Source organism: Trichosurus vulpecula, chromosome 5, assembly GCF_011100635.1.
Source record: "Trichosurus vulpecula isolate mTriVul1 chromosome 5, mTriVul1.pri, whole genome shotgun sequence".
Lineage (NCBI taxonomy): Eukaryota > Metazoa > Chordata > Mammalia > Diprotodontia > Phalangeridae > Trichosurus > Trichosurus vulpecula.
The window spans coordinates 41,168,497-41,190,302 of NC_050577.1; the positions used below are offsets into that span (position 1 = coordinate 41,168,497).

Consider the following 21,806-nt stretch of genomic DNA (forward strand, 5'->3'; position numbering starts at 1 on the left):
CATCTATTTATTTTGGACACATTTTGAGTATCCTTAATCATACTTGTCGATTTTCTCCTTCTAAAGGAAGTCTTTCCAAGCCCCTCTTAATTCCAGTGCATCCCCTCCCTTAATTTTTTTTTTCCAATTTATACTGTTCATAGCTCATTTGTGCCTATTTGTTTGTTTGCAGTCTCCTCCAGGATTAGATTGTGAGCTCTTTGAGAGGAGAGGAACCATCTTTTGCCTTTTTTTTTTTAATACCCAGTGTTTAGCACAGTGCCCGGGGCAAGATAGGCTCTTTAAAAAGTTTACTGATTGACTGATCGGTAGTAGAAAAGCCTCTTGGGGGCAGGGATCTAGACTAGAACTTGATTAAAACTTGTCAAGTGAGTGTTGGATGTGACTTTCTCTTTTGAAATTAAACCGCTAAAAATCGTGTCCTCATCGCCCCTACGGGTTGAGTAAACGCAGAATAAATGTCGATTGACTGACTGACTGACTGACTGACTGACTGATTCATTGTCTTGTCCAACTCAGAAATTGGGGATTCTATGAAATTGTGCCTCTTACAAATTCCAAAATGCTTAGGATCCACTGGCCAAAGACTAACTCAAGAATTTCTTGGGAGAATGGAGGGGCGAGGGGGAGATGCCATTCCAATTCAAGATTAGCCGGCTCCAACTGAATTCAAGGATAAGAAATGGAAAGAACTCAAAGCAAGGCAGGCGGGACCCCAGCTCCTCCCCCTGTTTAATATCCATGACCCTGGCCCCGCCCCTCGGCAGCCTTTCATTAAACAGCTCCCCAGCGAAGGCGGCTTGGTGCTCGCTGGAAGCCGCTGTGCTCACAGGTGCTTTCCAGGATGAGGATGTCCGGCCTGGGATCCTCCTCTTCCCTGTTTGCCTTCGCGTCTTTGCTTCTTCTCTGGCCCAGCCAAGTCGCAGCAGCCAAGGAGCTAAAGTTCGCCTTAGTAGTGAGTAGTCTTACCTCCCCATTGCTTTATCTTCCACCTTTGTTCCCCACGGGAGGGAGGGCAGGTGGGCCGCGGTGTCAGGTTTCATCTCTCCCTGTGACGCCCCAGCTGCCCACGCTGCAATGCCAATTTACCGCCAAAGTCAATAAGCAAGTTTCGCAAGTTTTTCTGCATAAACGCCAGAACAAGTCCCGACACACCCGCAAACAGAAAGGTTTCTTCCACTCCCCTCCCCCCAATTTTGCCCCCTCTTTGTGCCCCACCTCCCCTTTGCATCAAACCCAGGGGCCTCCTGGCGGGTCACCTTTGATTACAGTGATTGGGTCTAGGAAGCATCCTGGTGGGGAGGCGGGAAAGCAGCCACCTAACTTTAGGGTAGAGGTTGGGGCCACTCTGTTCAAAGCCCCGGCTGGCCGAATTGAGGGGCCAGGCCCGCTCAGGTAGCTGAGGGCGATCCGTAAACAAAGACCCATTTGGAATTCACTATCAAACCTTGAAAGTGAAATTCAGTGGTTCAAGGATGCCATTCAAAACTTTAGGATGCCTTTGCCTTTGGAATAAGTCACTTATTTTCGTTCCTGATGCATGTGAAAATATAAAGAAAAGGAGTCGTGGAATGAAAACGTAGAGAATGTATATTACTTAAGCAGGTATAGAGGTTTAAATGGAGAAGGGAAAGGAAGAGTGACCGGTACAGGTGAAATCTTCCTTTACATATGGATCCTAATACAGTTTCTCCTCTCCTTTCTTCCTCCCTTTCTCTTCCCTGCCTATCCTAATCACTTTTTTCTCCTTATGCTTTCTCTTCTCCTTTTCTCTCCCTCTCTCCTCCCCTTTTTCTTTTTTCTCTTCTCTCTCCATTCCTATCCTTTCTTCTCTTCCTCTCTTCTCCTTTCTTGTTTCTCTTCTCTCCCTTCTCACAGAGGCAACAGAACACAGCTGGAAGGAACTTCTCTGGCTATCCCTCTAACTCCTCAGGCTTTACGGATTTCTTTCTGATTTTCTCCTCTCTCTCCCTTTTCGATCTTCTTTCTTCTCTTCTCCCTCATCACTCCCTCCCTCCTCTCCACTTTTCTCCCTCGTACCTCCTCTTCTTTTCTCTCTTCTCCCATCACTTTTTTCCTTCACCTGGTCTCTCTCTCTGTTACATGGATTAATACATGACAGTCTTTTAATGACTTCTTTCTGTCTGTAAATGCTCCTTTTAAAAGAGTTTTCTCATTTAAAAGAGGTCAAAGATTTCATTTTACTTTCAACAAAGCTCCCATTTTCTCACCTCAGTAGATCCATGGTTCAGTTCCTTCTCAACTGTGATATAGCCAGTCACAGAGGGCATGTTTTGGTACAATGATCATTTATGTAAATCTTGCTTCCTATTCCAGTAAGCCTCCACTAGGCCATGAGTTAACAATGTGGACAGAGGCCAAAGTTCAAGTGCTCAAACATAAGATTTTTCTATGGAAAAGCAATTTCCAGGCTTCCAATCTGTAACCTGTCTGATGCTGACCACCTTTTCAGGGGTGTGACATATGCAAGTTGGACTTTTTATTTAAAGCCTTTGCGTTCTTTAATTATAGTACATCCTCAGGTTGGCATTTGTATGGCATGTTTAAAAAAGGTTTTGTTACAAGGAGGGCTGTATTTGTTAAGATTTCACAGTACTCACATCACCAACGGCATGGAATCTGCTACTTCTCTGAGACAGTTACAGTCAACTCTTAGTTAACTGAATGTGGATTCTCCAGTTCGTGAATATTTGTAGTAAATTTCTCATCCCAGACTGATTTTCCCCCTTATTTTTAACTTACGTTAAGGCACTTTTCCCCACTGATCCATGTGGATACATGTTTTCAAAAAATTTAAATGATATAAATGTTACACAGATATTCAAATGGATGGCTGATTTCCTCAATTAATATATTCCCTCCAATGAGGATGATCAATATCTATGCATGCTTGCACATCCTGGATGATTTTTAGTAGTTACCTTACATAAGTTTACCACAGGAGGCCCATCCAACATGCTTGGGGGAGGGAGGAACTCTTGTGAGTTGGCTTGACCTGGCAAGGATACTACTGTTGGAACACAAAGACAGATTTTTCTCGCTCTTGCCATATGAACAACCTCTCTTCTTTTCCAGTCTTTTTAAATGATATCTTCCTTTTATTGCTCCACTTCTCCTTAGAAATTCGTTTTCTATAATGTTTTGCAGCCTGCTTATGCCCATGCCATGCCACTTCATTAACCTTTGGGTAATTTTCAATTTGGATAAATATCTATGCAAAATCACTGGATGAGGGACAGTAGATTTCTCTTCTCAGTTTTTGACTATGCTAACAAAAAGATGCCCCTGTTTAGATATGACATAGTGCTGACTGTAGATCCATCACACCCTGAAACACTGATGAAACACTTGGATGAGATTCATAATGATTCAGCGGAGCTTGATCTAACACAAGAAAAACCAAGTAAATGAAGAAAGCCGGTGCACAGACTGTGATATGCAGCTAGATGGATGGACAGCCTATATTACTTATACACATGGATAGATACAAAGAGAGGTATAAAAATATCTTAGACACTGAAAATAGAGAATGAGCCAGGTCTGGAATTGAATGGGAGGAGAATGTCCTGGATTGTTTTGGGGAAATTGCAAACTTCTCTTAATGATGCCACCTTTTCAATACCAAATTTTTTCTGTAGTATTGTATGACTACAAGTCATGGAACGCTACAGTTTCCAAAGAATGAAAATGGAGACGAGCCAAGAAAAATAAGTCTATGCCACTTCTTTGGTGGTACCTACTCTTGGTAGGAAGAACAGAGAAGTCTTTTCAGACCTGATTTTGTATTGTTACCAGTCTTCACATTCTCTTTAAAATACTTTCCTTCAAAGGACTAAGTGGGAGGCCAATCAGTCACACCCTTAGCAAGCATTTACTAACTGCCTACTGTGTGTCAGGCACTGTGCTAGGAGCTGAGATACTAAGACAGAAATTAAACTGCCCTTGTTCTTGAGGAGTTTACATCCTTCAGAGATCGTAGGCACATGTAAAGAATTCCATATTATCCCACTGTGGTTCTAAGATAACAAATCAAGCTGATGAGCTAAGATGTATACGTTAGGTATAAGTTAGACCAGATAACTTCCAAGGTCCATTGCAACTCTTAAGATTTTATAATTTATTCAGTTCTTCAATCTTGTTAGTGCAGAGTTTCCATTTAAGTCACTCTTTGAGTATAATACATCAGGATCTAACAAATCCACAAAACCTCTTGACCAGGGTTAATAAACTTACATAAAGTAGTTGGGCAAACCCCAATGATGCCAAGCCAAGAAGCAGTTTCCAGAGGTAGTGGATACCCACCATTGTCTCCCTGTTCCAAGAAACAAACAACCCCCAAACCAAAAACTCCCCCTTGAGGATGGTCCCTAAGAGTAGTCCAGTCTTGCTCTGATCCACTTCATTTCTCCATATTTTATTAGCTGACAAGAAAGAACCCAAGACTGTTTCTAAAATGGTTAACTGGAACAACTACTGAACAATTAGGAATAAAAATGAGAGCTTTCTCTGCAGATTGTCACCAATTATTCTTGGTTGCTTTGATAATAAACTGAATTATAACACAGGTGCAGTTTAAAGGGAGGTATCAAGAATAAAGTAAGGGATTATTACTGAGGAATCAACACTACTTTAGGCTAATCAAGCGATTCTTTCATACCACCATAAGGCTGATCAGGGCCTTTGCCTCACATTTGAAATTTTAGGCAAGGTTTATTGCAAGAATCCCCAGGACCCAGAGACATTGCATCTGGGTTATGTGGGACCAGGAGTCCCCTGACTCTTGGGGTATGTGTTGTTATTCCTGAACTAGAGGACAGTAACCCAGAGCTGAGTAACCTATATTCTTTGGTACTGAGATGCTTCATTCAGGGAGGTATTAATAGACTTGAAGTCAAGAAGACTGAGTTTAAATACTGCCTCAGGCACTTTCTAGCTCTTTAATCTTAGGCAAAAAAACCTTTGGTGCCTCAGTTTCCATATCTCTAAAACAAAACAAATAATAGTACTTCCAAGGTTGTTGTGAGGATTGGGTGAGATGACTTATGAAAAGTGCTTTACATACCTCTAAAGCACTATATAAATGCTAATTATTATTACACTTGTAAAATATGCACTCAGAATTCAACTTCATCATTATCCATGTCAGCCACACTCAGCCCTATTTGGGGCAGAAGACAAGTTATCCTAACTGATTTCTGCCATCATAGAATGATCAACTACCCAGGTTATTTTTGGCAAGCCATGGAGCGTCTGGCCTCATCTGTCACATGTGGAGGGTAAGAGGTCTCTTCCAGCTACAGATCAATGATTCTCTAATCCTGTGTAATCATAACCAATAATCACAATAACTAACATTCACATAGTACTGACTACGTGCCAGGCGCTGTGCTAAATCCTTTGGTTTGTGCCTTTTATTGTCTTTGCTGAAATCCGTTCTGTCTTCTTCAATCTAATTTATACATAGGATTTTAAACTTCTTAAGGCCTCCAATTTTTCTCCAGTTTTAGTAAAACTGCCTACCTTACTCTGAATCTGATTTCTTCTGTGTCCAATGTAATTTCTTTAGGCTCTGGGCCTCTGAAGTTGAGCACCAGTTATGTAGCTATTTCATTTCTAGCTAAGCCGTAGGCAAAAAAAAAACTATTTTGCTATTCAAATTAATTAAATAAGTCCCTACTATGTACCACTGGGGCAGCAAAGTGGTGCAGTGGATAAAGCACCAAGCCTGGAGGCGGGGAGACCCGATTCAAAGTTGACCTCAGAAACTTAGAAGTTGTGTGGACCTGGGCAAATCATTTAATGCCAGTTTGCTTCAGTTTCCTCATCCTTAAAATGGGATATCACCAACCCTGCAGCGTTGCTGTGAGGATCAAATTAAACAATTGCAAAATGCTGAGCACAGTGCCTGGCACATAGCAAGCACGATATAGATGTTAGCTATTGCTGCAGTTACTACCAGCAGACACTATGTCAGGTGCTAGAGTGTAAAGATGAAAAAGAATCATTCCTTTCTCTGAAAGAACTTATATTCTAAGCGGGAGAAAGAAGTAACAACTTAGATGTTAATGCCCTCCCTTCTAAACAAGACTAACTTGTTTGAAGTTCTGTTTGTGAAGATTTGTATTAGCATTTTACTTGGGGGTGTATGTAGTTTGGTGTCAAGAAGAGTGTTCTTTCCAGGAAGCCCAGGATATCTTAAGTTTTATGGACCCATGTGAATGCCAGACCAGGAAGTCAATAATAATAAGGTGGCTTGACTGGAATGGGAGTCCAGGAGCTTACTTACTAGTTCAAAATGAAAAGTAGGGTTGAGGGAAGGTGGTGAAAGGTAAAAAATCAGCATATAAATAAGGATAAAAATAGCTGTGCCTGTGAGATGAGAGAAGGAGATAGAAAGGAAAGCCATGGGCCTGGAGAAAGTTGGCCCAATTCAGAATGATGTTGACTTAAAAGCTTCTACGTGGGGATATGCATAAGTGATGCCTGACAGCTGGCTCTGCAACTGGGGTGGGAACAGCATGGAAAACAGAGCCTTGTGACTCCAGTCCTGCTACAAATGGAATCTTGCAGGCACTTTCATTCAGTTGTACGACTGATGACAAGATACTGAATTTGGAGTCAGGAGAAAATCCGACCTCTTCTTTTAAATCCTACTTCTACTTATTACCTATGTGACCTCAGTTTCCTTATCTGTAAAATGAGGGGCCTGAACTATATAGGCTCTGAGTGCCATTCCAATTTTACAGCTGTGAGCCTATAAACCTTTACAAAGCCACTGGCTCCCAGTTCATGGGGATGGCTTGGTTTGTGTTCATTAAATACTTTCTAAAAATGGCAGAGTATGTTGAAGAGCTGCCCTTAAAAATCCTTCTAGCTCACCAAATTATAGGGTGTATCATCTATGCCCACTCATTACATCTGTATAAAGCCTTACATCTGTATATTGCTTTATAATTTATATCTAGATAATTCTTTGCTGTTCACAAATTGCTTAGCACAGTGCCTGGCACATAGTAGGCCCTTAAATATTTATTGGGGTAGCTAGGTGGTGCAGTGGATAGAGTGTTGCACCTGGAATCAGGAAGACTCATCTTCTTGAATTCAAATCCAGCCTCAGACACTTATTAGCTGCATGACCCAGGACAAGTCACTTATTCCTGTTTGCCTCCATTCCTCATCTATAAAATGAACTGAAGAAGGAAATGGCAAACCACTCCAACTATTTTTGCCAAGAAAACCTCAAAATGGGACCATGGAGAGTTGGTCACAACTGAAACAACTGAACAAATATTTACTGACTATAGACAAAGCACTCAGCATACGTTACCTCACCTGACCTGTGCAACAGCCCTGGAAGACAAGTGGAGTAACTATTCCTGTCCCCACTTTACAGGTAGGGAAATAGGGGCTTCTCAAGGTAATTCAACTTACTCAAATGATCCAGCTAAGGCTTCTGTTTCCCAAACTAATACTCTTTTTTTATGATACCTCATTGCCTTTCTAATGAGAGGGAGAGGTGGATTCTCCAGAATTCCATGGCAGGAATTTAGCCCACCTTAGCTGCCTGGCTCTTTAAGCTGAAAATACCTGTAATCTCTCCCAGGAACTTCTTTATATTATAAAACCAGGATTTTTCCTTATACACATGTTTCCATCCATCTTGGGAACCTACTCCTCATCTAAGGTATTGAGTTTTTTCTAGCGCAGAAAAGAGGAAGGAGTCTTCATTGAATCTTCCCCAAATGAACTGACAGCACTCTAAAAGTGATGGTTTAGCCTAGAGGGACCACAACTCTCTAAATGACTAAGAAATAATATGAGCTTTTTTATGTTTATTTACATTTTAAAAGTAAGTTTTAATGATGCTTTTGGTTTTTAGGTCAGTCATTTCTGGAAATATCCCCTTCTCTCCCAGGCCTCTCCTTTGAAATGGTATCCTACCTTCTTGACAAAGAAAAACTATTAAGCAAAAAATCTGATACAGTGACAATGTCTGATAATCTATACATCTTGCTTCTGCCTTGAAGGTGGGGATACATTTTGCTCTCCTTTTTCTGGAACTGTTATTGGCTTTCTTTATTTTTTTAGTTACTCAGAGTTCCTCTTCCTTACAGGGATCTTTTTTGTTTACGCTTATGTGGCCATTATAATGTTCTTTTGGTTGGGCCTCCTTCACTCCCACATCTGTTCATACAAGTTTTCCCATGTTTCTCCGGAATCCTCATAGTCATAGTTTCTTACTGCCCAGTAATATTACATTGTGCTCATATACTACAGTTAATGTAGGCTATTCTATTAAAAATTTTCCCTTCTAACCTCTTTTCTCACACGTGGCAGCCAACTTTTTATTAGTAGAATGTCAGGGAGTCAGAGCTGGATCCAGGAAAATCTTGTAGGAAATGCCCTGGGATTAAAGGAGACATTCAACCATCTACATCAATGCAAGTATTAGGTCTTAACTAACTAGGAACACAGCACAGTGTGTCCCACGCCTCAGTCATCCATAATAGTGTTTTGGGAAGGACACATGTTCACTCATCCAGGTCAGGAAGGGATCATTTAGGGCCCTGTAGCCATCATTTACTAAGTCCCCTTGGTAACCTCGAAAGGTTCATTCCAGCCCAGTGATTTCTATCTAACTGCATTATCTACTGAGATGTAAATTTCGCATAATGCTCAGAAAATAAACAGACACGAGTTTTATTTTACAGAGGAGAAACTAGCACAGATATTTCAGGCCTCCTTCCCTGCCCTTGCCACTTTCTGGGGCAGCCATGGGAACAGAGCTTCCAAATAAGAATGGTGAAAATCCTAATCACTTCATTCATAATAACAGTAACACTTGTGACCTAGATCAAGTCACTTCACTTTGCCCAGCATTATTTTCCTTATCTATAAAATAAGGAGGCTGGAGGAGACTTCCTCCCAGGCCGATCCTCAGGCTGTGATTCTGTGAGGCCAAGCAGGGGCTACATGGTGCAGTGATTAGAGGGCTGGCTGTGTGTGACCCTGACTAGCTTAGAGCCCCAAGCCGCTCTCTTGCTGGTCCACACGATGGAAGGGCATTTCCACGCTGATAGTCACTCAAAGTGATGCATCACAGACAAAAACGTCCTTTGTCCCTTTCCAGTAACTTTCCTCACAACAAGCCTATGAGGTCAGTGATGTAAATATCTCCATTTTACTGATGAGGAAACTGTGACCAGAGAGAGGATGAATCCATGTGACCTGGAGGGTGATTCTGATGGAACTCCGCAGAGAATCCATCCTTGGCCGGCCCTGTCACCAAGGATGCCGATGCCTGCAGAGATGTCCTGTTTGTCAGATGCCAAGAGGGCTTTTCAGAATGTGCTGGGTGACAGAATTGGGAAAGATAGGGCAGGATGGGCTAAGTCTAATCAGAGGAAATTTAACAGGGATAAATTTAGAGTTCTATACTTCTGTCTCACTAATCAGCTGTAGAAGCACTGGTCTGAGGAAGTCTGGCTAAAATAATGATACTAATAATAACTAGCATTAACATAGCGCTTTGAAGTTCACGAAATGCTCTAATACAACACCTCATCCACACCACCACAATCATCCTGTAAGCCAGCTGATTTTTTAAATTTTTTAAAAATAATTTTATTGATATCTTTTTTTTACATCATCAGAATTTCTTCTAGTATCCCTCTCCTCTTCCCTCTTGGAAGCCATCCATATAACAAATTAAATTAAATTTTTTAAAAAAAGAGAAAAAAGTGGCAAAATATTGAAAAAATCTGAAAGTATGTACAATGGCAGGTGAAGACACAGGCAGACAGAGGTTAAATGACTTGCCCAGGATGACCCAGCTAGTAAGTGTCCAGGGTAGAAGGTGGACTTGGGGCCTCCCGACTGCAAGCCAAAACTCTATCCACAACACCACCAAAGGGCCTGAGAAAGAAGATGGTTCATGGGAAAAGATCTAGCCGAGTTAGTGGGCAGAATGCTCCACATAAGCTAATCCTGCTACAAAGCAGTCATGAAAAAGGTAATGTGCAGCTAGGCTATATTAATACTGATGCAGTAAGACTACTAGCCACTATGCAGAGCGCGTTGGGAAGACCATGCTCCATCCTGAGTGCCACTTTTAGGCAAGACACTGCCAAGATGACCCTTTTCAGAGGATGATATTGAGACTATGGAGCGAGTTGGAAAAGATCCCAGATGAGGGTCAGCTGCAGGACACTTAGCCCTGGAGTAGAAAAGCTGTAGAGGAGGGACAAAAATAGCTCCAGAACTGTCATGTGGAAGAAGGCTTAGATCTGTTGTGTTTGACCCCATAAAACAAAAGTAATATCGGTGAGTGAAGCGGTAGCAAGATGATTTTAAGCTCTCTATAAAGACAAACTTGCTAGCAATTTATTGTGGCGGTGGTGGTTGTCCAGTTATTTCAGTCGTATCCGACTCTTCCTGACCCCATTTGGAGTTTTCTTGGCAACGATATTGTAGTGGTTTGCCATCTCCGTCTCCAGCTCATTTTACAGATGAGGAAACTGAGGTTAAACAGGGTGAAGTGACTTGCCAGGGTCACACAGGTATTATATTCAGGAAGATGAATCTTTCTGACTTCAGGCTAGGCAGTATATCCTCTGCACCACGTAGCTGCCTAACCTAGCCATTAGAGATGCCCCAAAATCAAGTCAACAATTATTTATTAAGCAGCTACTGTGTGCCAGGCACTGTGCTAAGCGCTGACAGAGCTCAGTGAAGACTTAAGTGTCAAGGATGTGGTGTGAGGGATTCCTAGACAGGGATGGGTTGGGCTAGATGGCCTCTTATGTCCTGTCCAGCTCTTTTGATTCTGTGATTCTAAGAAATGACCTAGTGCTTAACACAGTGCCTGGCACATAGCAAACACTCAGTAAATGCTTGTTGACTGACTAACTGATGACCTCACCCACAGTCATATAGCTAATGAGCGGTGAAGCTAGCCTCAGACCCAAATCCACAGTCTTCTGACTCAGAATCTGCTGTTCTTCCTCTCATATTGAGCTCAGCCACCGTCCTGTCGTTTTGTATGATTTCATAAGTGCAGATGTTTGGCACGCTTGTCAAGTGGACTTCTACCCACACTCCCAGTTAACACGGCAGTTGGAGAAAACAGTCCACCTTGATAATGCATCGGGCATCTGGCATTCTGCTCTAAATAAAAAGCTTCCTTTCGCCAGCATAGACTTCAGTTAATTGTCCCCTCCTGTCATCTACTGCTCGAGTGTATATCCTCCCTCACCCTTTACCGTAGCAAGTCTCTGGGCCTCATTTGTGAGCCTTTGTGGCGTACACGATGGGACTGTACATGACAATCGAAATACACTCCACAAACATTGGTTTCTCCCCCAATAGTGTTAGCTGGGAGCAGCATTCCGCCCTGACTTTTAGCGGTCATTACGGTCCTGCAGTCACCACGAGCTTACACCAGTGGTCTCAGAATGGTTAATACAGCTTCCCAAAATGCCTGACTTATGTGCAGAACAGTGATAATTTTCATTAAGATAATCCCTTAAGTATTCCAAAATGCTTTCCTCAAAACACGCCTGTGGAATAGATGTGACAAGGACTTGTTCCCATTTTACAGATGAGAAGATTGAGGCTCAGAGGTGTTCACTGACTCGCCCCTAGTCACAGTAATTGTCGGAATTGAGATTTGAACCCGGGTTTCTAAGACCAGCCCTGTTGCCATTATGCCATACTGCCTCTCGATGTAACTAGCACATGGGAAGAATCTGACACAACATATTCCCATGGGGACAAGCATCTGTCTCTCATCGGATAGCATCAGAGATAGTTGGGGCAAGGTGGGGGAGGGGAGAACCAGGGAAAGGAACTAAATACAGTATTTCATGTTCCTTTTTCCCAGGGTTTACAACAACCCTAAACAAATTTCCAAGTTAAGAAGCCTAAAATACTTCCTCTGACACATACTGGCAATGAGACCCTGGGCAAGTTCCTTAATTTACCTGGGCCTCAGTTTCCCCATCTGTAAACTGAGGGAGTTGGGCTGGATGACATCTCAAATCCCCTCCAGCTCTCTGCCACTGATGCTCCGACTGTGACCTGCATTAGTCGTCAGTGCCTATGTTGGCGAGACCACAGACCCATCAAAGTTTTGGAGAACCAAAGGAGCTGAACTCCACCTCCCTCTAACCCTGGTTCACTTGATGGGGCCAAATGGCACAAGTCCAATCCCTCTTCTCCGCGAGGGCCCTTGAACACTTGGAGGCGTTACCATATTGTGATGACCTCAGTCTTCTCTCATCTAAATGCTCCCTGTTCCTTTGATGCTCCATGATTCTGGGGCCCCTCAGCATCCTTGTTACCCTGCTCTGAACAAGGTCCAGCTTTTCAATGTCCTTATAAAAGGCAACACCCAGAACTGAACATACTATCCCAGATGGGATCTGGCCAGGGCTCAAATACTGAAGATTGGGTCTTTTCTAACATAAAAGTGAATGTGAGAGTCAGGGCTGAGAGAATCAAGTGCTGGGCTTGAAGTCAGGAAGACCTCAAATCTTGCCTCAGATGCTTATGACATGTATCACTCTGGACACGTCTCTTAACCTGTCTGTGCCCAGTGTCTTTATAAACTGAAGGAATTGAGCTTGGTGTTCTCTACCATTCCTTCTAGACCTACATCTGTTCTCCCACGCTAATGCAGCAGTGAGTGTGGGAGGCAGTATGGCCTGAGACGCAGAGGGATGGCCTTGGAGCCAGGAAGACCTGGTTTCAAATCCTGCCTCTGCTACATCCCAGCTGAGTAGCCACACTTATCCTCTAGGTGACCTTGTCCACACTCTGAGATTAGTAGAGTTGGTCTACATTGGTGAAGGGAATTTCCATTCTAGGAATTTGTCACACCAAACATCAAATGAAATCATAGATCCAGACTCCTTCCTACCACCTAACCACCCCTGTGCCCCCAGAAAGTCTCCATCAGCTTTTTCACCTGTCATGTCACAATGGCTGACATATCAAGCTGGCAGTCCACCAGTTTTCAGACCAACTGAGAACAGGTCCATTGTTATGGATCGAGCACCAGGCCTGGAGTCAGAAAGCTCTGAGTTCAAATCTGGCCTCAGACACTTACTGGCTGTATGACCCTGGGCAAGCCAGTTCTATATGCCTCGGTTCCTGGGGGACACACTGGAGAAGGAAATGACAAACCACTCCAGCATCTTTGCCAAGAAAACCCCAGGGACAATGTCCATGGGGTCATGATGGAATGACTGAACAAGAACTAAATCTTTCTCTTTTCTTCCAGGCTATTGTGCACTTAAACACAGGATGTGGCTTCTTCATTGTTTTCTAATTATAAAGACTTTGGCAGGGAAACTCCATTGAAACCTGGAACATTCCAGTGAAGCCTAGTCTTGGCAGAGAAGAACCAACCTGTTATTGTAACTTCTGCCAACCTTAGGACCTGACTTGCTGGGGGCTAACTGGCCCTTTGCAGTTTTATAAAGGGTGAAAAAGACCTTCATTGATTGGCAGTAACTCCCACATTATGCAATGAGAAACATTTAGGGGATTCAGGTTTGAAGCAGGATCCTCTGAGATATGGATAAAAACTTATTAGCACGTCATCCATTCTCAATAGGTTATGCAGAGGACTACACCAATGCAAACTAATCTTTTTATTATCATAAAGAATTTTCTGACATGATAAATATGCCTAAGGCTCCATCTCTGGAAGAAACCAACCATTCAGCTACTAGGCCTAATAGTACCAGGTACATTGTAATGCATCTTAAAAGGCAGTGAACCTGGAAACAGCATATTAATGATAACAAGGTCCATTACCTATGAACAGATATTGCAAGTTAGCAAATGTGAAAACGTAACATTTCATTTTCAATGGTTCTCTAAGGTGAGTGTCTATGCAAAATGAACCCAGAATGCAAATGATATCTAAAATTCAATGCTATTCAAATCAGCACAAAGTATATAAATATATTCTAGATAAATCAACAATTTCCTATAATTTTAGGTTGTAACAAAGTGATAAAAATCTCTTTAATTAATCAGCAATGGTGAGTCTTTCTAGGAAAGCCATAGCCCCTGAATAGTGCTACAAATCTGAAGAAGACCTGCCCCCTGAAGGTTCTATACCTTTAGGGGCCAGGATCATATGACAGTTTAACTTCAGTCCTAGTCCATTTCAGAGACCATGGATTTTTGTTGAATGAATGAATAAACACAAGAAGGAAGGAATGGGTAGACCCAAACTCTCTTCACCTCTGAGATAGAAACCATCTGTTTCTTTGTTTTCACTTAAGGAGAAAAACATCCATTCAGGCAACATGTCTCTGGCTGAGCCAATGGAGTGTTCCACAGAGGCCCACAAGAGCAATGACTGCTTTATGGGTAGTAGTTATCCATTTTCTAAGGGGGAGGTCCAAACCTGTGATTTCATCAGAATAATGAACTCCACCACCATTTCTGAACCAGAGCTGACCTGAAACTTTAAAATTGCCTGGAGAACTGAGAAATTAAGTGACTTGACAACAGTCTTGATCAGAGGAAAGTCTTGATCCCTGATCTTCCTGTCTCTCCACCCCCACTCCTTGCCCCTTCCATCTATTATGCTGTGCTGTGTGTGTGTTTTTTTTTAATTTCTTGTAATAAAACCTTAGACTACTCAAGGAAACCAGAGAATTCATGTGACACATGTAGTATGTGTTATAGAAACTGTAGAAGATTTTGGAGAACCAAGGAAATTGAAACTACAGTTATTTATTTTGAAATAAAGTCAAGAAGGGGCGGAGCCAAGATGGCAGCTGGAAAGCAGGGACTTGCTTAAGCTCTCCCCCAAATCCATCCAAATACCTGCAAAAAAGGGCTCTGAACAAATTCTAGAGCTGCGGAATCCATGAAATAGCAGAGAGAAACAGGTCTCCAGCCCAGGACAGCCTGGATGGTCACCAGGAAGGGTCTATCACACGGAGCTGGGAGCTGAGCGGAGCACAGCATGGGCCATGCCAGGACAGGCCAGATCTGGAGTCAGCCAGCCAGAACAGGCCTTGGGGCCATGAATCAGTGAGCTGTGGCAGTTGCCAGACTTCTCAACGCACAAACGCCAAAGAGCAGGTTAGAGGGAAACTATGGAGTCGAGTTCAGAGCGGTCTGATCACCAGCCGTACGGGTGGCAGAGGTGGTGCAGCAGTGGTGGTGGCAGCGGCAGGAAACTCCTGAGGCTGCTTCCAGAGCTACAGCAACAGCTGCTTCCTGAGTCCCTGGCTCACATGGTGGGAGGATTCTAGCAGCATATCAGAGTAGGAATGCAAGGAGCTTTGTGGGCACAAAGGTAGATTCTCTTGCTGTGCCCTGCTTGGATCTGTATTGTGGTCCTGGTTGGCAGTTCTTGGGGGAGGAGGAGAGCTTTGGTGACAGAGCTTGGGGTGACGGTGGAGTAGAAGTAGCTCTGAAAACAGCAGTGCTTGGACCCTAAAGCTTGGGACAAAGTACTCTCGACAAGCAGTCATACACTGACAAAAAGCTCAAGGGTCAAGTAGTTGGCTGGGAATATGGCCAGGCAGCGAAAATGGACTCAGATTCAGACTCAGACTCAAATTCTAGATTCCTTTTTTGGTGACAAAGAATATCTAAACATATATCCGGAAGAAGTCAACAAAATCAGAAAGCCTACATCAAAAGCCTCCAAGAAAAATATGAATTGGGCTCAGGCCAAGGAAGAGTTCAAAAAGGATTTGGAAAAGCAAGTAAGAGAAGTAGAGGAAAAATTGGGATGAGAAATGAGAGTGATGCAGGAAAACCATGAAAAACAAGTCAATGACTTGCTAAAGGAGACCCAAAAAAATACTGAAGAAAATAACACCTTAAAGAACAGACTAACCCAAATGTCAAAACAGCTCCAAAAAGCCAATGAGGAGAAAAAGCCTTGAATGGCAGAATGACCCAAATGGAAAAGTAGGTCCAAAAGACCACTGAAGAAAATACCACCTTAAAAATTAGATTGGAGCAAGTGGAAGCTAGTGACTTTATGAGAAATCAAGATATTATAAAACAGAACCAAAGGAATGAAAAAGTGGAAGACAATGTGAAATATCTCATTGGAAAAACCACTGACCTGGAGAACAGATCCAGGAGAGAGAATTTAAAAATTATTGGACTACCTGAAAGCCATGATCATAAAAAGAGCCTAGATATCATCTTTCAAGAAAGTATCAAGGAAAACTACCAGAGGGTAAGATAGAAATCGAAAGAATCCACTGATTGCCTCTTGAAAAAGATCCCAAAAAGAAAACTCCTAGGAATATTGTCGCCAAATTCCAGAGGTTCCAGGTCAAGGAGAAAATAATGCAAGCAGCCAGAAAGAAACAATTTGAATATTGTGGAAATACAATCAGAATAACATGAGATCTAGCAACTTCTACATTAAGGGATCAAAGGGCTGGGAATATGATATTCCAGAGGTCAAAAGAGCTAGGATTAAAACCAAGAATCACCTACCCAGCAAAAGTGAGTATCATGCTCCAAGGCAAAATATGGATTTTCAATAAAATAGAGGACTTTCAAGCTTTCTCAATAAAAAGACCAGAGCTGAATAGAAAATTTGACTTTCAAATACAAGAATCAAGAGAAGCATGAAAAGGTAAACAAGAAAGAGAATGCATAAGGGACTTACTAAAGTTGAACTGTTATGTTTACATTCCTACATGGAAAGATGATGTGTATAATTCATGAGACCTTTCTCAGTATTAGGGGAGTTGAAGGGAATATAGACAGAGGGCACAGGATGAGTTGAATATGAAGGGATGATATCTAAAAAAATGAAATAAATTTAAGGAGTGAGAGAGGAACATATCGAGAGAAGGAGAAAAGAAGAGATAGAATGGGGTAAATTATCTCACATAAAAGTGGCAAGAAAATGTAGTTCTGTTGGAAGGGAAGAGGGGGCAGGTGAGGAGGAATGAGCGAATCTTACTCTCATCGACTTCAACTTGAGGAGGGTAATAACATACACACTCAATTGGGTATCTTACTCCACAGAAAAGTAAAGGGAAGGGAATAAAAAGGGGGGATGATAGAAGGGAGGGCAGATAGGGGGAGGAGGTAATCAAAAGCAAATACTTTTGAAAAGGGACAGGGTCAAGGAAGAAAATTGAATAATGGGGGACAGGATAGAATGGAAGGAAATATAGTTAGCCTTTCACAACATGCACATTGTGGAAGTGTTTTACATAATGATACATGTGTGATCCATGTTGAAGTGCTTGCCTTCCTGGGGAGGGTGGGTGGGAAGGGAAGAGGGGAGAGAATTTGGAGCTCAAAGCTTTAAAAGCAGATGCTTTAAAAAAAAGTTGGGTTTTTTGCATACAACTGGGAAAGAAGATATATAGGGAATGGGGCATAGAAATCTATCCTTCCCTACAAGAAAGTAAGGGGAAAGGGAATGGGGGGGGAGTGGGGTAAAAGAAGGGAGGGCTGACTGGAGAATGAGGCAATCGGAATATATACCATCTTGGAATGGGGGGGAGGGTAGAAATGGGGAGAAAATTTGTAACGCAAAATCTTGTGGAAATCAATGTTGAAAACTAAAATATTAAATAAAAATTATAAAATAAAATAAAGTCAAGCCCCACTGCATCCTGGGCCATCTCAAGTCATCCTGATCTATATCTGGCCACTGGACCCAGATGGCTCAGGAGGAGAAAGTGAGGCTGGTGACTTTGCACTGCCCTCCCTCACTTAAATCCAATTCACTTGCAAGTCATGGCATCATCTCCCTGATGTCATGGTCCTCTTTGAGAACTAAAGAACAAAGAACAGCTATGCTTATAAACACATACTATGACTGTGTATGACTACACAGTCACTGTGCTAAGTCCAAAGAAAGATAAAGGGGGTCTGGGACATAAAAGAGTAAGGGCTAGGACCAATGAGCAGAGGTTGCAGAGAGGCAGAGAACTTCTTGATGTGAAGAAAAACTTGCTAAAAGTTAGAGCTGTCCAAAAGTTGAGTGGGCTGCCCCAAGAGGAATGGCTTCTTCCTTGCTGGAGACCTTCAAGCAGATGGGATTCTTGGATGTTAGGAGTTGAGATACTTACCAAATCTGAGAGTCTGTGATTGTAAACTTCAGCCCTAGTTATCTATCCATAAATATAATTTGTGCTATTTAGTCTGGTTTCTATGTTACCTGAAGAACTGCCAAGAAGACAAGGGAGTACTGGATTTACAAGGAAACATATCGAGATGAGTAAATGAGATGGACCGAGTGAAATGAATACCATTTATTCCCCACTTGTTTTTCCAGCTGTTTCGGCATGGAGACCGGAGTCCCATTGAAACCTTTCCTAACGATCCCTATCAAGAATCTGCTTGGCCTCAGGGATTTGGACAACTCAGCCGGGTTGGTTAGCTTTTCAGATAAGTATAATCAATGAAGTGCAAGAAGAAATGTTCATTAATTGCTTTGATTTACTTTTTCTCCCCATGGGTATATTAAGATTGGAAGATTATATATCAACAATATGTCAGTTATTAAAGATTTTTTTAAAAAATGTACAAAACAGCGCAGTAATGTCCATGACCAGTTATTAGATTCCAAAGAATTAAATGCTAGTCTTCTAATTTATGAGATGAGTCCATTGGGCTGGAAATACACGTTCTTATACTCAGTGCTAACTTCCTACAGTGCAAAGAACACTGGCTGTGGAATCAAAGGACGCGGTTTCAAGTCCTGATTCCAGTGCTTACTGTCTGTGTGATCTTGGGCAAGTCATTTACCTACCTTGGGCCTCTATTTTCCCCAAATGTCAAATGAGGTAATTGGACTCAAGGGCCCGAGGTCCCGGCTTCATGGCCTCAGTTTCCTTATCTGTACAGTGAGGGGACTGGACCCCTTGGTCCTTTCCAGCTCTCAGTTTATGACCCTGCGATGTAGCTGAGATTCTCTGAGCCTCAGCTTTGATGTGAGAATAATCCTATGGAGCTTCTAGAATGAGGTAATTTAAGGAAGGGACTTTCATATTCTTTGTTCCCATTAGTATCATCTCTTACATGGTTCATTCTTCTAAACTATAGCATCTCTTCCTTTTAATTTGAATCAGGTTAGAGAACTTCATCTTCACTCGTTAGTGCTTTTATCTCCCCAGAGACTCCATGTTCCTGACCCCCCTTATTGGAATAGCCCTCTAGATAGCATAAGAGGGGAGTGTGTCCCGTGAGTTACTCTGCTGTGGTCTAGGACCAGCCCAAGACCAAATCTTCACAAGAGAAGGGGTTGCCCGACCGGTTCTGCAGCTTAAGATAAAAAGTCACAATGATAAAAAGAAGCAGCCTTGGAGTGGCATAACAACAACTAACATTTATCTCTATTGCTTCTTTCAAAACAAGTCCATGACTAGTTGGTAGGGGCAATAGTATGACCCCAGGCTCAGAGAGTTTAGGTGACTTGACTGTATCCTTGGGTCACACAGTAAGTAAGTACCACAGCCTAGATTTGAACCCAGATCTCCCAACTCCAGATCCAGCACCTTTCCACAACTGATTAGATAGTACCTTAGAATTCCTGCTTCCCCCAGCTTTCCAAATCACCAGGTGATCCTAACATAAATATATATACAGAAACATACACTTCCCTTTTCACTAACTCCCAATTATGGAGCAGTTTACTTTCCAATTTCTCATGTTAGGGAGCTGACAGGTGAGGGTAGGGGTGGAGATGAATAACAATATCCCCTCTGGTTCTGGGCCTATATTGGGTAACTACCAGGATCATCCAGCCCTCAGTACAGTCCTTCTCTGCTTTAAAATCCATTTGCAATGCTTTATTTACATATCATCCAACTTCCTCTTGCATCATTCTGTACAAATGAAGGGTGTGGATGAAATAAACCAAATGAGCAAATTCTGACGGATGGCCTGTCATGTCCAAGGGGCTGTTTTAGATACCAGTGAAGTACCACGAGAGGCTTTACACTTCTATGTAATCCTGACTCATCATTTCTGCAATCGGTTTCCAAATCTTGTCCTTTCTGTCTTCACAGTATCTCCATTTCCACCACCACCCCCAGGTAGGCTGTCATTATCTCAAGCCTAGGCTACTGAGACAGCCTGTTGGTTGGCCTCCCTGCCTCGTATTCAATCCCTCCTTCATTCAGCTGCCAAACATTTTCCTAAAGCACAAATCTGACCCTGTTACCCTTCACCCTACTCAAAAAATCCAAGTGGCTCCCTATCACCTTCACAATCAAATGTCCCATTCTCTCTTTGGCATTGAAAGCCCTTCACTTCCTAGTCTTCTACCAGTCTTCTCACACCTTCCTCCCCTCTGCTTTAATCCCGTAGCAGCTCTGGCCTGTGTGCTGTTGCTTGAGTGGAGTGCTCCATGTCATGGCTCCATGCCTTTGAAGTGTCTGGAATCCTCTCCCCGTTACCCCTACCGCCTGCTTTCCCTGGCTGCCTTTAAGACTCAAATTCATTGCCAACTTCTACAGGAAGCTTACTACTGCTAGTACCTTCCCTCTGAGATTCCCTCCCATTTATTCTGCACATATGATGAATATTCAATTTTTTTCCCATTAAAATGGGAGTTCTTTGAGGACTTTTCTTGCATCCTCAGTGTTTAGCCCAGTATTTGGCACATAGTAGGTGCTTAATAAATGCTTGTTGAGTGACTGACTCGGAGTCACAGCTCAAGTTTCTTCTTTGCTTATTGTTGCTGAAGTCTCTGGTACTAGACTGCACCAGAACTGCCACCATTTATAAAAAGCTGGATGGTGCATCCACACCCTTTACCTTGACCTTTGACCTTTTGTTCCCACAGCTTGGAATGGAGCAGCACTATGAGCTTGGGACATATCTAAAGAAAAGATATTCCAACTTCTTGAATTCTACGTACCACCGGAATAAGGCAAGTGGGACAACGAGAGGGAAGGGAGAGGGAAAAATTCCACCGTCCAAGGTAAAAACTGAGTTAAACATTATGTATGGAAAAGTGCTTGTCTTCTTTTTGTTGTCGTTTTAGTCATTTCAGTTGTGTCTGTAGCCCTATTTGGGGTTTTCTTGGAAGAGATCCTGGAGTAGTTTGCTGTTTCCTTCTCCAGCTCATTTGACAGATGAGGAAACTGAGGCAAACAGGGTTAAGTGTCCAAGGCCAGATTTGAACTCAGAAAGATGAGTCTTCCTGACTCCAAGCCCAGTGCTCCATCCACTTCACCACCTGTCCTCCTTTACAGGAGCTCAGAAGCAAATTACAAGATCTATTATTTATACTGCTAAAAGTACTATTTTTAGAGTCATTTCCCTCTTTCTTCACTGAGCCATTCTGTTCAATAGTGACCGTGTATCAATAATGATTGTGAAGTCACTCTTTACTCAGTAAGATCATTCAAGAAAAAAAAATGTATCTGTAAACTACATTTTTAAAAAAATAAATCCTACTTTAAAGTCCTTAAAAGTAAGGATTGTTGGAGGAGATTCTGAGAAGATGGTGGAATAGGTCAGAAAATTTCAAGCTCTCTAGATTTCCCCCACAAACAGGACAAAATAGCACCTCAGGGCTGACGGTTGGAGCGGGTAAGAGCAAACAAGAGCTGAGAACAGTAACCAGAAAAATCCCAGGTTTGGTCCCTGTGAAGTGTTAAACACGGCCAGGCTAGTTCCACTGAAACAGCAAGGCAATCCCTGGGGCTAGCTGGGTTGGGAGGTAGCCTCAGCCCAGCCACAGGAATTTTCACCTCCTGGAGAGTGTGGGTAGTCAGGTGTCTGAGCAGGGGAATTCTGAAGAAGCCTCTGCCGAT

The 21,806-nt window shown here is 42.5% G+C and overlaps 1 protein-coding gene across 2 annotated transcripts in view; it reads left to right on the forward strand.

Moving 5' to 3' along the window:
- Window positions 1-783: 783 nt before the first annotated feature.
- ACP3 (acid phosphatase 3) overlaps window positions 784-21,806 on the forward strand; it is a 53,437-nt gene continuing 32,414 nt past the window's right edge. For both annotated transcript variants that reach the window (XM_036761081.1, XM_036761082.1), the window contains exons 1-3: window positions 784-955; window positions 18,317-18,412; window positions 20,831-20,917. In XM_036761081.1, the coding sequence (XP_036616976.1) occupies window positions 845-955; window positions 18,317-18,412; window positions 20,831-20,917 (294 nt within the window). In that variant the 5' untranslated portion in view covers window positions 784-844. The remainder of the gene's footprint in view (window positions 956-18,316; window positions 18,413-20,830; window positions 20,918-21,806) is intronic.